The following is a 13,421-nucleotide window of genomic DNA, read 5'->3' as shown; positions in this document are numbered from 1 at the left end:
TCAAGAGTACATATTTCAACTGTAGGTAAAGGTATTAGGTTGGGTCTACATAATTGAGTGCACTTAATATTTTTGGCTACAACAGTACATATTTCAACTGTAAGTAAAGGTAACAGTTTGGGTCTACATTATTGAGTGCACTTAATATATTGGGCTGCAAGTGCACCTAATATTCTATCTTCAAGAGTACATACTTCAACTGTAAGTAAAGGTAATAGGTTGGGTCTACATAATAGAGTGCACTTAATATTTTTGGCTGCAGGTGTACCTAATATTCTGGCTTCTAGAGTACATATTTCAGCTGTATTTAAAGGTAATAGTTTGGGTCTAAATATTTGAGTGCACTAAATAATTTAGGCTGCAAATGTACCCAAATCTTTGCGCCCTCCAGTGCAGTGAAACTTTTCATCCTCAAGTGTACCTAATAATCTGGCCTCAAAATAATACATTTCAACTGCAAATAAAGCTAATAAGTTTGGAGTATACCTATTATTTTGGGCTGCAAGTGTACCTAATGTTTTGGGTGTACTTAATATTTGGGCCTGTAGAGCAGACCAACTTTTTAGCTTGTACCTAACAATCTGGCCTAAAGAGTAAATATTTTAGATACACATGGAGCTAATAGTTTGGAGTCTACCTAATATTTTGGGCTGAAAGAGTACCTAATGTTTTGGGTATATCTAATATTTGCAGACCAACATTTTAGCCTCAGCTGTACCTGAAACTTTGGGTGTGGCTAACGTTACATAATTTCATGATGGCAGAAAAATGAGCTGCTCCTGAAAAAAATGCAGCATAATCACATTAGGTCAGTTCCAATCAAGCAATAAAAGAGTATTTAACATTGCCAACATTTTATTTAAAACTTCATAACGTGGTAACAACATGGAAAAGAGGTGAAACTAAACCCTTCCAGAATAAAAGATGTATAAAAAGAGAAATAACATGTCAATAAATCAACATTTTCTAACTCAGCAGGTGCATGAAGATGACCTCATCCCAAATGACAACACACACCTTGTGGACTACAATTATTGTTAGTAATGTGTGCATTAGAGTTCTTAAGTCTACAGTATTTGCTTGTAAAATAAAGTTCACAAACAAGAGAACAGATTAAAAGTGCAAACCTTGGAACAGCTGATTTATGTTTTTTTACTCTTTCTGGGCGCCAGCAGTTCCTGCAAAAGACGAGAACATTTTTTTGTTATTGTTAAGAGTTACACAGGTAGTGTTCAGCAGTGGCACCATCAAAACCAACCTGGTTCCTTCAGAGCCTCGTCATTTCCCACAAGCCCCGGCAAACATTCCGCGTTGCTTCCGAGGATTTCCACCCGCAAGTCGTTAATCTGCTGCTCTGCCACGATCCTCTTCTGCAGCTCCTCCTGAAGCCATTCACTCAATTATCTCCACTTGGCCTTTAAAAAGGCGCGATAGCAGCTGTTGGGATCGGACATTACCTCACACATGACGCTGAGCTGCATGGGGAGGTCGTCCACTTGGACAAAGTCGTCTTCGTCCGACGTCCTCTGACTGCCTGAGCCCACCTCCTGCACAGAAACATCAATCAGATTTACTGGGATTCTAACACAACTCTGCCAAATTACACATCATGACCAGCCTCTTAATGAAACTACTTTAGTTTGCTTTCACTACATCGGTCATTGTTGTTGAAAAGTGACTGACAGGAAGACCGCCAAGTGACTGAATCATGACTGAAGACAGCCAACGACAGAATCGTAACCGAAAAGACAGCAAACGCCTGAAGCCTGACTGAAAAGACAGCCAATGACTACATGAAGCGTGACTGAAAAGACAGCCAATGACTGAATCGTGACTGAAAAGACAGCCAATGACAGAATCCTGACCGAAAAGACAGCCAATGACTTAAAATGCGACTGAAAAGATAGTATTTTCAATGAATGAAAGCAAATGACAGAATCGTGACTGAAAAGACAGCCAACGACAGAATAGTGACTGAGACAGCAAACGACTGAATCGTGACCGAAAAGACAGCAAACTACTGAAGCGTGACTGAAAAGACAGCCAATGACTACATGAAGCGTGACTGAAAAGACAGCCAAGGACTGAATCGTGACTGAAAAGACAGCCAATGACAGAATTCTGACCGAAAAGACAGCCAATGACTTAAAATGCGACTGAAAAGATAGTATTTTCAATGAATGAAGGCAAATGACATAATAGTGACTGAAAAGACAGCCAACGACAGAATAGTGACTGAAAAGACAGCAAACGACTGAATCGTGACCGAAAAGACAGCAAACTACTGAAGCGTGACTGAAAAGACAGCCAATGACTACATGAAGCGTGACTGAAAAGACAGCCAATGACAGAATCCTGACCGAAAAGACAGCCAATGACTTAAAATGCGACTGAAAAGATAGTATTTTCAATGAATGAAGGCAAATGACAGAATCGCAACTGAAAAGACAGCCAATGACAGAATTGTGACTGAAAAGACAGCCAACGACAGAATAGTGACTGAAAAGACAGCCAACAACTGAATCGTGACCGAAAAGACAGCAAACTACTGAAGCGTGACTGAAAAGACAGCCAATGACTACATGAAGCGTGACTGAAAAGACAGACAATGACTAAATGAAGCGTGACTGAAAAGACAGCCAACGACAGAATCTTGACCGAAAAGACAGCAAATGCCTGAAGCGTGACTGAAAAGACAGCCAATGACTTAAAATGTGACTGAAAAGATAGTATTTTCAACGACTGAAGGCCATTGACAGAATCGCAACTGAATAGTGACTGAAAAGACAGCCAATGACTACATGAAGCATGACTGAAAAGACAGCCAATGACTTAAAATGTGACTGAAAAGATAGTATTTTCAACGACTGAAGGCCATTGACAGAATCGCAACTGAATAGTGACTGAAAAGACAGCCAATGACTTAAACGTGACTGAAAAAGACAGCCAATGACAGAATCGTGACTGAAAAGACAGCCAACGACAGAATAGTGACTGAAAAGACAGCCAATGACTTAAACGTGACTGAAAAAGACAGCCAATGACAGAATCGTGACCGAAAAGACAGCCAATGACTACATGAAGCGTGACCGAAGACAGCCAATGACTACATGAAGCGTGACCGAAGACAGCCAATGACTACATGAAGCGTGACTGAAAAGACAGCCAATGACTGAATCGTGACTGAAAAGACAGCCAATGACAGAATCCTGACCGAAAAGACAGCCAATGACTTAAAATGCGACTGAAAATATAGTATTTTCAATGAATGAAGGCAAATGACAGAATCGCAACTGAAAAGACAGCCAATGACAGAATCGTGACTGAAAAGACAGCCAACGACAGAATCGTGACCGAAAAGACAGCAAACTACTGAAGCGTGACTGAAAAGACAGCCAATGACTACATGAAGCGTGACTGAAAAGACAGCCAATGACAGAATCTTGACCGAAAAGACAGCAAATGCCTGAAGCGTGACTGAAAAGACAGCCAATGACTACATGAAGCGTGACTGAAAAGACAGCCAATGACTTAAAATGTGACTGAAAAGATAGTATTTTCAACGACTGAAGGCCATTGACAGAATCGCAACTGAATAGTGACTGAAAAGACAGCCAATGACTGAAACGTGACTGAAAAAGACAGCCATAGACAGAATCATGACTGAAAAAGACAGCCATAGACAGAATCATGACTGAAAAAGACAGCCAATGACAGAATCGTGACTGAAAAGACAGCCAATGACAGAGTCGTGACCGAAAAGACAGCCAATGACTTAAAATGTGACTGAAAAGATAGTATTTTCAATGACTGAAGGCCAATGACAGAATCACGACTGAAAAGACAGCCAATGACAGATTCGTGACTGAAAAGACAGCAAACGACTGAATCGTGACCGAAAAGACAGCCCACGACTGAATCGTGACTGAAAAGACAGCCAATGACTGAAGCTGACTGAAAAGACAGCCAATGACAGAATCGTGACTGAAAAGACAGCCAATGACTTAAAATGTGACTGAAAAGATAGTATTTTTAATGACTGAAGGCCAATGACAGAATCGTGACTGAAAAGACAGCCAATGACTACATGAAGCGTGACTGAAAAGACAGCCAATGACATAATCATGACTGAAAAGACAGCCAATGACTGAGGCTGACTGAAAAGACAGCCAATGACTGAAGCTGACTAAAAAGAGAACCAATGACTGAAGCTGACTGAAAAGACAGCCAATGACAGAATCGTGACTGAAAAGACAGCCAATGACTTAAAATGTGACTGAAAAGATAGTATTTTCAATGACTGAAGGCCAATGACAGAATCGCGACTGAAAAGACAGCCAACAACTGAATTGTGACTGAAAAGACAGCCAATGACAAAATCGGGACTGAAAAGACAGCCAATGACTGAAGCTGACTTAAAAGACAGCCAATGACAGAATCGTGACCGAAAAGACAGCCAATGACTTAAAATGTGACTGAAAAGATAGTATTTTTCAATGACTGAACGCCAATGACAGAATCGCGACTGAAAAGACAGCAAACGACTGAATCGTGATTGAAAAGACAGCCAATGACTGAATCGTGACCGAAAAGACAGCAAACGACTGAATCGTGACTGAAAAGACAGTCAATGACTACATGAAGCGTGACTGAAAAGACAGCAAACGACTGAATGGTGACTGAAAAGACAGCCAATGACTGAAGCGTGACTGAAAAGACAGCCAATGACTGAATCGTGACTGAAAAGACAGCCAATGACTGAAGCTGACTGAAAGACAGACATGACCCACAATGCACTTCCGCCGTGACCCCCCCCCCCCCCCCGCCGATTTCTTATTGGTTGGCGTGTATGTGACGATTGCTGACGTGTGTGTGACGAATGCTGACATTTTCTTCGTCTCTTCAGCGAATGAGATAAATAATATTATTTGATATTTTACGGTAATGTGTTAATAATTTCACACATAAATCGCTCCGGAGTATATGTCGCACCCCCGGCCAAACTGCGACCTATAGGCCGAAAAATACGGTATATACAAAGTGATACAAAACATTTGCGATCCTTGGAACTTACGTCCACGTTGACCATGACTGGTGAGTCTGTGTCAGGGCTGCTGGTGGTGATGGACTCTTTGGGGAAGCTTTGAACTTCTAAGCTTCTGCTGCTTTCTTCTCGCGCACCAGCGACCGTGTCCACCTCTTCCTTCTCCTCAGGGCTGTGACTGTCCACCCCAATGGGCTCATCTTCAGTCAGCTGGACAACTTCAGACTCAACTGTTTGAGAGGGGCATGATTAAAAGCGTGGACTAAAAAGTAGTTTCGCTGAGTCACCAGCAAGGAGCACTCACTGTTGTTTGCTGAATTGAGGTAAGGGGTCATCTCCTTGCTTTCCTCCTAAACACAGAAGCATTAAACTCAGATATGTACACTGTACAGTACATGGAACAGAAATGTTGGAAGGTTTGAAAAAGAGTGTTCAAACGGACCTTGTGATCCTCCACATGGCTTTCCGTCGTGACCTGCAGTGACGTTTGGACGTCCACAGGCCCCACCTCAAACTCCTCCAGCTCCTCCTCCTCGTTCTCATCCTCGCCGCTGCCGTAGTTTGTCAGGGCCTGTGTCTCAGCTTTGGAAAGACCTTCAGGAAAATTAGAAATAATTTATGGATTTAATATTTAACTAAAGTTAAATAGTCATTTATTTCATTTGTTATCAGTGACACCAAAGTAAAGCAACTAAGCAAACACTTTGGTACAATGGAGGCAAGGAAAAAACATCACTTTCTGTCTTTACACACTGTCTAGCTTATTGCCATTTTTTTCTTACTGATAGAGAGCGGCATCCCACAGGCTTCAGCCTCCTCTTCATCTTCTTCATTGCCGCCGTCGTGACTTCTCGTGTGACTAGCCGAGCCCATCCCCTGCTGAGAAGAATTCGTGTACTGCTCCCTGTCGTCTTTATCCTGCGAGACAGAGAGAAAGCTTCATGTGATGCTCTAAAAGAGGGATGTACATGCACAGACCTTGTCTTCATCTGGAGAAGCTGATGTTTTGACCTGGACCATCATGCTCTCCTAAAGTAGAGGTAACAAAACAAAACATTAACATCACTCTAAATCAAGTGTTTCTTAACCATAAGGCCACCAGGGGCCAATTGTTGGGCCACCAATAAATATCTGCTTCTCAGCTCTGGTTCGTATGGGCCGCAGGGCTACTTAATTGCACTACTCTTTTCCACCACTTGTGGCAGTAATGACACATAAAACAAACAAAACTGGAGATAAAAGTTGGAAGTTTCTTAAGCGCAAAAATTATGACTAAGGTGGTGAAGCTGCATTTTACTTGAACTAAAATTTTATTGAAAGTTAATTTAGGAAACATATATTAATATTATTATAGATATCTAGTTATCTTTGCACTGCATAATTGTATGTAAAACAAATGTATCAGTTTTAGTAGTCTCTTCTTCTGCAGTATATTTGATTAGTGTTCTTTTTTTCCCCAGCCTGACTTAAGCCTTGATAATAATCGTTGTAATTAACCCGAGTTCATATCATTTGACAAGGTATCCTGGTAACTGTAAATCGGTTAGATATAATTATTGAATATGCTTACATTCAAGAGTAAGATTACTAATTCTGTGTTAATATTTGAGTGAGTCCCTGGCCTCTATACAGCGCAAAAGTTGGGCCCCTGTGACAAGAATGTTTAAAAAAGGCTTTAAATCTAATGCATATTTGAACAAAAAGTTTATACACTGTTGAATGAGAACGAGTGTGTTAACATTTGAGTGATACATACTATAAATAAAAATAAACCCACGTTCAAAGTGTGACTGGCCTCTGGAGGTGCCTGAGTCTTCTTCCTCTTCTTCTGCCGGGCTCCAGATGGGACCCCAATGCCATGGTCCAAGTCCTGCATGAGTCTGAAAAAGGCGAGCTCATTGAAGAGGATGTCCGAGATCTCCACCAGAAGGTCCTCGCCGCAGTCCTTTAGGGTGTGGCCCGCAAACACACTGAGAGAATCCTGCAGGTTGACGAGGCGAGAAGTCAGCTTAGGCTATGTCCAACCGAACACAAATATTTTCAAAAACACACCTTTGGTGTTTAAGCAATCTCTTTTTCACAAGAAAAAAAGTTATCACAGGTGTCACATGTTGTCCCAATCAGAAGCCAGAAAAATCAGCCAAAATTGAGCAGGAGGCATTAAAACACCTCTGTACCTCAACATAGTGGTATATTATCAAGAAAATGATGTGTAGAATATCTTTACAATCAATAACACACTTTTAAAGAGGCCATGAAACAAGAACGCTTTTATTTCTTTTTTAATTGTCGAAGTGTTACAAGGCGCAAGTAAATAACTTAAAGAACTCGGAGCCCTCTGTAAGAATTGTATGTCAAGTCATCATCAAATGGCCCTCGTATGTCAAAAGGCATTAATAAATCATGTTATTTTTGAATAACAGTAGTTCAGCCGGGACATTCTCATTTCAAAATTAGATTTACAGCCCCAAAATGTTGTTATTGTTTTCATTTCGATGTCCGCCCTCTACCGTTTGACCAATTAGTCTGTGAGTGTGTCACATCCAGGTTGCCAGTCAGACACCACCATCTTCGTCTAACTACTGCCACTGGTAAAGTTACTAAACATGTCAGACCTTAGTAAACCTAAAAGCCCTCGTTACTATTCTCAACTTATTCACGACAAAGGCAGGAACAAAACGAGGATTTATATCGGGGATGCCTTTGGCATCCAATGAAAAAAATGTTCTCCACCTTCAATCGTCTACTACTTTCAAACTTGCTAATTTCCTCCTTGATAATTAAGTAAGGCATTTATGTTTTTTATTACTTGTAAAAAATGGAAATGGACATTTCGTATTAAACTATATTGTCTAATACACTCTACAATCTTGTCTAACAAAACTAGTATGTTCGTGCAACGAATGCTTAGCGTGTTGGCCCGGTCAATAACACTTTGACACATAGGCTAACGGGGGAAATATATGCCTGTATGTTGATGGGTAATTAAACTCTCAGTGAAAATTATCTTTTATCTTGGTAAAATGTCTCCTCTTTAGTTTTGGTCGTACATTAGGCTGTTAAGCATTCTCTACTTATTTTACCAGTACAACGTGACAATCATTTGTACTTTAACTTAACTTATTTAACCATTGCTAGCATTGGTTGCAGTTTTAGTCTTTGTTTTTTGATAGTACGGACAATAACCATAGATTGCCATTTGGTGTGATATTGTACGCAGGAATGACGTATTTCTTCCTGAAAATAGCCTAATTTCGGTGTAAAATGTGTTGGTTAGAGATTTGTTATTGCCAAAACGCTTGTCTATTCAGCTATTATGGTCCGATCACCTCAACCCCTACTAAGAGGCAGTGGATATTTGAAGGTCCTTGGAGTAGCCCAGTTAATCATGCTGGATTCAGCAGCGTATCTGGAAACCTCAGTCAGGGAGATGGGCAGGGTACTACAGAATTTTGACCGTGATTGCAGTACAATTTCTGGCCAGATTCTTATATATGGTTACTTTAATTTTCTGTTGTTTAAATACGCTTTAAAAACATTAGCTGAGGTCACACAATTACAATGATTCGAGGTGTCTCGAAACAGCTTTTTGTAATTTACGATTACAATATTGGAGCCTTGAGCAGTGGCAGATATTTATCCAATTAAATAAGATATCAGCACAAAACATTCACTTTTTTATTTTGTAGTGTGGAATGTTAAAAGAAAATGGCTTGATTAAGTGAATTTCAGTAGAACAGAGAACAATGGTAGGTAAGAAAAACACTACAAAACGCTAATCTATATATCATTAACCATCAGGAACGGACTTATGCAGTCTTTTGTTGAAGTGGATAGGAAACTTGAGTTTATGTGCAACACATATTGGTCACAATAATTCATTAAGTTAGGCTCAATTTGAATACCCATCCTTCCGCTTTGGTTTTGCGCATTCACGTTGAATCAAGAGGCGTTTGAATTATCCTGCAAGTAGAGCGGGGAAGGGCAAAGTACCTCCCACGAAGCGAGCTTGCAGAACTTCCTACAAAAATGTGTTTTCTAGGGGTGTAACGGTAAGTGTATTTGTATTGAACCGTTTCAGTGCGGGCGTACCAAACGAGTTTGAAAGTCTTCACAGGCTGCTCTGCTTTCTGCCTCCATCTCAGCAGCAAGCATTTGTACCACCCACACAACCAACTGATTGGTTACATACAAAGCCAAGCAACAGTGCGTATTCAGAGCGCATGGAGTCACTGCTTCAGCGTCGAGCAGATATTCGTTTAGCAGGAGAGCAGCGGACTCTCCCCAAATGATAATAAACACTTCCTATTCAACTACTTTCTAAACATCACTATGAGCCCGTTGACTTTCTAGAAACTTAAACTGCAGCTCAGCTCGCTCTCAGTTCTGGCTTGAGATGAAGGCTAGTTAGCTTTTAGCGTAACGTTAGCTCATTTTGCTGTGTGTGTGTGTGTGTGTGTGTGTGTGTGTGTGTGTGTGTGTGTGTGTGTGTGTGTGTTAGGGGCAGCAAAGCCCTGTCTGTCTGTTATTTCATTGAACTCCATGGTGTACTGGGATGAATAGTCTCCTATTGCTGTTGTACTATTTTTTCAGCTATAGTTACATTAATCATTAGTAATGTAGCAGTCTAGTTTTGAGAGGCAGGGTCCATGCTATCACATGCTGATACAAATATAACATTTACATAATAAAAGTCAACTACAGGCTTCCCAAAGCTGTAATAAATTACGCCTGATGAGTTGACTTAAAACCGTTTAATGTTGCACTTTTTATATGTAGAAGAAAGGTTTTGTCTTTTTATTTAATCAAAGCAAGAACTTGAGGCAGTTTAATGTGGATTAACGTGGGCAGAATTATTATAGTGTTCCCAATGTTAAAAGGATAAAGCCATTGTTTACAAATTTGGTAAATAACCAAAAAAATGCTTATTTTGTTGTTTTCTTACTGTACCGAAAATGAACCGAACCGTGACCGCTAAACCGAGGTAAGTACTGAACCGAAATTTTTGTGTACCGTTACACCAATAGTGTTTTCAAAATATTTGTGTTCTTGTGGACAGGGGATTGTACCTGCAGGATGCCGCCTAGCTGTCTGTGGAAGAAGCGCACAAACTCCTTGCTCTCATCATTCTGCTGGGTGAGCGCCAAGACCTTGCGGCATAAGGACGTCAGCAGGTGCTGGGAGCACACCTTGTCCATGTTCTCCTATAACAGAAAACCACACATATTGAATGTGGTCTCAGATCACACCTTTCATTTGCCAGAACATTTAATGTTTTTTGTAGTAGTTCCAGATTGTTTTGTGGGCCTTTCATTAAGTACCATAACAAGTCATTTGACTTTTTTGGGGCATGTTTTATTTTTAAAATGTTTTTTTTCCCAATTAGAATATGGGGCTGCCGAAAAATTGCTCTAGGTTCAAACATTTTCCAAACCAAAACGAGACATTTGTGATTTAGGGCTATATAAATAAACATTGATTGATTGAATACATGTACACGCAGGGAGAATGTGCACATACACAAAAGCAGGCCCAGAAAAGCAACTAACAATCTGCAGTCTTGTTATGATAGACTCAACAGTCTCAATGATAGCGAACGTTAGCAAGCCAAATATCTATCATTAGCTCACAACACACAGAACTAATGCACATAGTATTAATATTCGGTGTGGTTTAGACCTGGGCCGAGAACATTATTTGCTGGACGATATATTGACCTACAAATTATTGCCGATAAACAATATTATTTCCAGATGTCTTGTCAAACATTTGCAGCGTTTTTAAAATGCAATTTTTTCAACAGTATTAAATGGTGATGTATTTAACCACACTTTCTGTGAACGCACATCATTTTTGCTGTTTTGTTTACACTGACCTGGTTTGTTCACCAAACTCATTAGTAAGAGTGGACTGTCAGGTGCAGGTTTGTTGAAGTTGTGCACATTTGGCAAACTGGCTCCTCTCCTCGGTGTTGATACGCTCTTGCTCCAAAGGTTTAAACAAAAATATTCCCACACTGGTGCAGTGGGATTTGGTTTTGTTGTCTTTGTGCTTCACAGCACAAAGAGTCAAAGACACTTCATGAGGACAAGATAATTCACTCTTTTCTTTTCGTTATGGCAAAATCACGCACAGATGCTAAAAGCAACACAAAGCATTAATGCTTTTAAAAACGTACTGACTGACTCAGTTTTAATTCATTGTCGGTTAATTGAATTATTGAACATCTGCCCAGGCCTAGCGTGGCTATGTCAAATAACATAGGCATGTATGATTGTCACTAAACTGTCAATAAAATGAAAGTGCAAATTAATTTGACCACTTTGGTCATAATTTTTGCGCTTACGAAACTTCTCTTTTAACTTTGGCCCCAGACTTCTTCTGTTTGGGATTGTCATTACTGCCACAAGTGGTGGAAAATTGTATTACATCTGAGTACAGAAACAACACCATAGTGTGTGCAGGCATGTTCGAACTTTTTCTTTGATTAGGCAGCCCAGAGTATCTTTGGGGAGACTGAAGGAGAGTAGCAATAGATCTTGCAAAAATATAAGAGACTAAAGCCGCATTTTACATTAAAGACAGCCTTTTGTGACAAAGAACTGCAATACCAACTCTACTACACATTTTCTTCACAGGAGTAACAACAAGAAGTGAATGAAGATCAATCATGGGTACAAGTTGGCATATTCTGCTCAATTTACCTTTAGGAAAGGAATGACCTCTGACATGATTGCCCTAATTTGCTGGTTGAGTTGTTGGGTGTCAATCTGAGGGCAGTGCACGTCACCAGAGGCTCCTCCTGTTTGCACACACGATGGTGTGGGAAGAAAATTCATATTATGTGGTAAAAGTGGATAGCAGCGATGGTGTCATGGCTGGTGGCACATACCGTCTGCCGCAGCAACAGCAGACTCCACATTTGAAAGGTCGGATTCACCCGCTGTGCTTGTGTCCCCTTTCCGCTTCATGCGCTCGTATTTGTGTATCTTGGCCAAGGCATAATCCAAATGGATGACGGTGTTGCCTATTAAGAGTCAAAGGTAACAGATGCGATGAAAAAATGCCCCTCTAGATTTATATTTACTTATCTACATGTATTCGTAGTTATATTAGTGAGGGCCGCCATTGTTATAAGAGTAGGTGTCTAAAATCTTACTTCCGCCTACAAGTAGGGACATTTTTCTTTCTTTTTTTAAATGGAATGCTATGACGGATAAAAAGGCAATGTGTCATTGCAAAAACGATCATAGCACTTTATAAGAATGTACAAAGCTCATACTAGCACGGAGGTACCAGTAAATCAACATCCCTAAGATTGGCTGACACCGGTAGTTGAAATAGGCAGAACCAGCCATTGTTAGTACATTTGCTTTGACACAGAACATTAGAAGAATGGCCAGAAAATAAAATATGTTATGACCCAGAGCTGTTCGTTGACATGGCTGTCCTTCATGTGTGCAAAATATAATAATGAAGAATTGGATTTATATAGGGCTTTCTAATATTTCAGATATTCAAAGCTATTACACAGTGTAAGACATTAATCATTCATACAGTAATCACACTGGTAACTAAGCCGGCCACCACCAAAAACGTTGATTTATATTCACACCCCAGCATGTGTGGCACTGGGAGCAAGTTGGGTGAAGTGTTTTGCTCAACCATCTGATCCACACCTGTAAAAACGAAAAACCCCAACTCCCATCATTTCTACTTTCCAGCAGGTTAAACATACCCGGGTCGTCTTTGGCAAATGGATCCAGGTTGGTTGAAGACACAGTGCTGTCATTACCCACAGACTCTGAGTCATCTCTCTTCTTCAAGTTCTCCTCCATCACTTCCTAAATACACAGACTTCTTTTAGGGGGTGTGTGTGCGAGGAGGAGAGACAGCAAATATTCAATATTCCTGAAAGCAAAGCCTGGCTTAATTAGGCTGAAATGAATGTTCCACCAGAGGACTGGAAAGAAAGCAAGACCACACTTCAAACAAAAGCTCAAAGACATTTCATCCATCATTCCTAAACAAGGGAATTATTCAGACACAAATAGTCTGACTTCCAATTAGCTGAACACACAACCAAGAATACAAGTGTGCTCGGTGACAAACGCACACAGACAGCTGAGGGTCATTGCTTACAGACCGTCTGGCTGTCAAGATGAAATCAATGAAGATGCAGGAAGGGAAAAATTAAAGATGAAGACACAACCAGACAAGACAGGAACGGATGAAAGCAGACAGAGTAGAGGGAGAAACTAATGAAAGATGTATTGCGATGTAGAAGATGGGACAACCACTGGAGATGAAGATGGAAATGGGGGAGGTTAAGATGAAGAAAAGTCGAGATAGGGTTGGAAGAAATAAGAAAGCGCAT

General features: G+C 40.4%; 1 protein-coding gene across 2 annotated transcripts in view; it reads right to left on the bottom strand.

Annotated features, from left to right (window-relative positions):
• Positions 1 to 837: 837 nt before the first annotated feature.
• pcm1 (pericentriolar material 1) overlaps positions 838 to 13,421 on the bottom strand; it is a 38,702-nt gene continuing 26,118 nt past the window's right edge. For both annotated transcript variants that reach the window (XM_061912844.1, XM_061912852.1), the window contains exons 28-40: positions 12,783 to 12,888; positions 11,937 to 12,071; positions 11,749 to 11,846; positions 10,120 to 10,248; positions 6,822 to 7,031; positions 6,023 to 6,073; positions 5,827 to 5,962; positions 5,487 to 5,638; positions 5,349 to 5,394; positions 5,075 to 5,274; positions 1,458 to 1,547; positions 1,259 to 1,382; positions 838 to 1,178 (exon numbers count right to left, since the gene is read on the bottom strand). In XM_061912844.1, coding sequence (XP_061768828.1) covers positions 1,153 to 1,178; positions 1,259 to 1,382; positions 1,458 to 1,547; positions 5,075 to 5,274; positions 5,349 to 5,394; positions 5,487 to 5,638; positions 5,827 to 5,962; positions 6,023 to 6,073; positions 6,822 to 7,031; positions 10,120 to 10,248; positions 11,749 to 11,846; positions 11,937 to 12,071; positions 12,783 to 12,888 — 1,503 coding nt within the window. In that variant the 3' untranslated portion in view covers positions 838 to 1,152. The remainder of the gene's footprint in view (positions 1,179 to 1,258; positions 1,383 to 1,457; positions 1,548 to 5,074; positions 5,275 to 5,348; positions 5,395 to 5,486; positions 5,639 to 5,826; positions 5,963 to 6,022; positions 6,074 to 6,821; positions 7,032 to 10,119; positions 10,249 to 11,748; positions 11,847 to 11,936; positions 12,072 to 12,782; positions 12,889 to 13,421) is intronic.

Source organism: Nerophis ophidion, linkage group LG01, assembly GCF_033978795.1.
Source record: "Nerophis ophidion isolate RoL-2023_Sa linkage group LG01, RoL_Noph_v1.0, whole genome shotgun sequence".
In the NCBI taxonomy this organism is placed as follows: domain Eukaryota; kingdom Metazoa; phylum Chordata; class Actinopteri; order Syngnathiformes; family Syngnathidae; genus Nerophis; species Nerophis ophidion.
The sequence above is the reverse complement of the archived record's forward strand: the minus strand, read 5'-3'. Positions and strand labels throughout refer to the sequence as shown.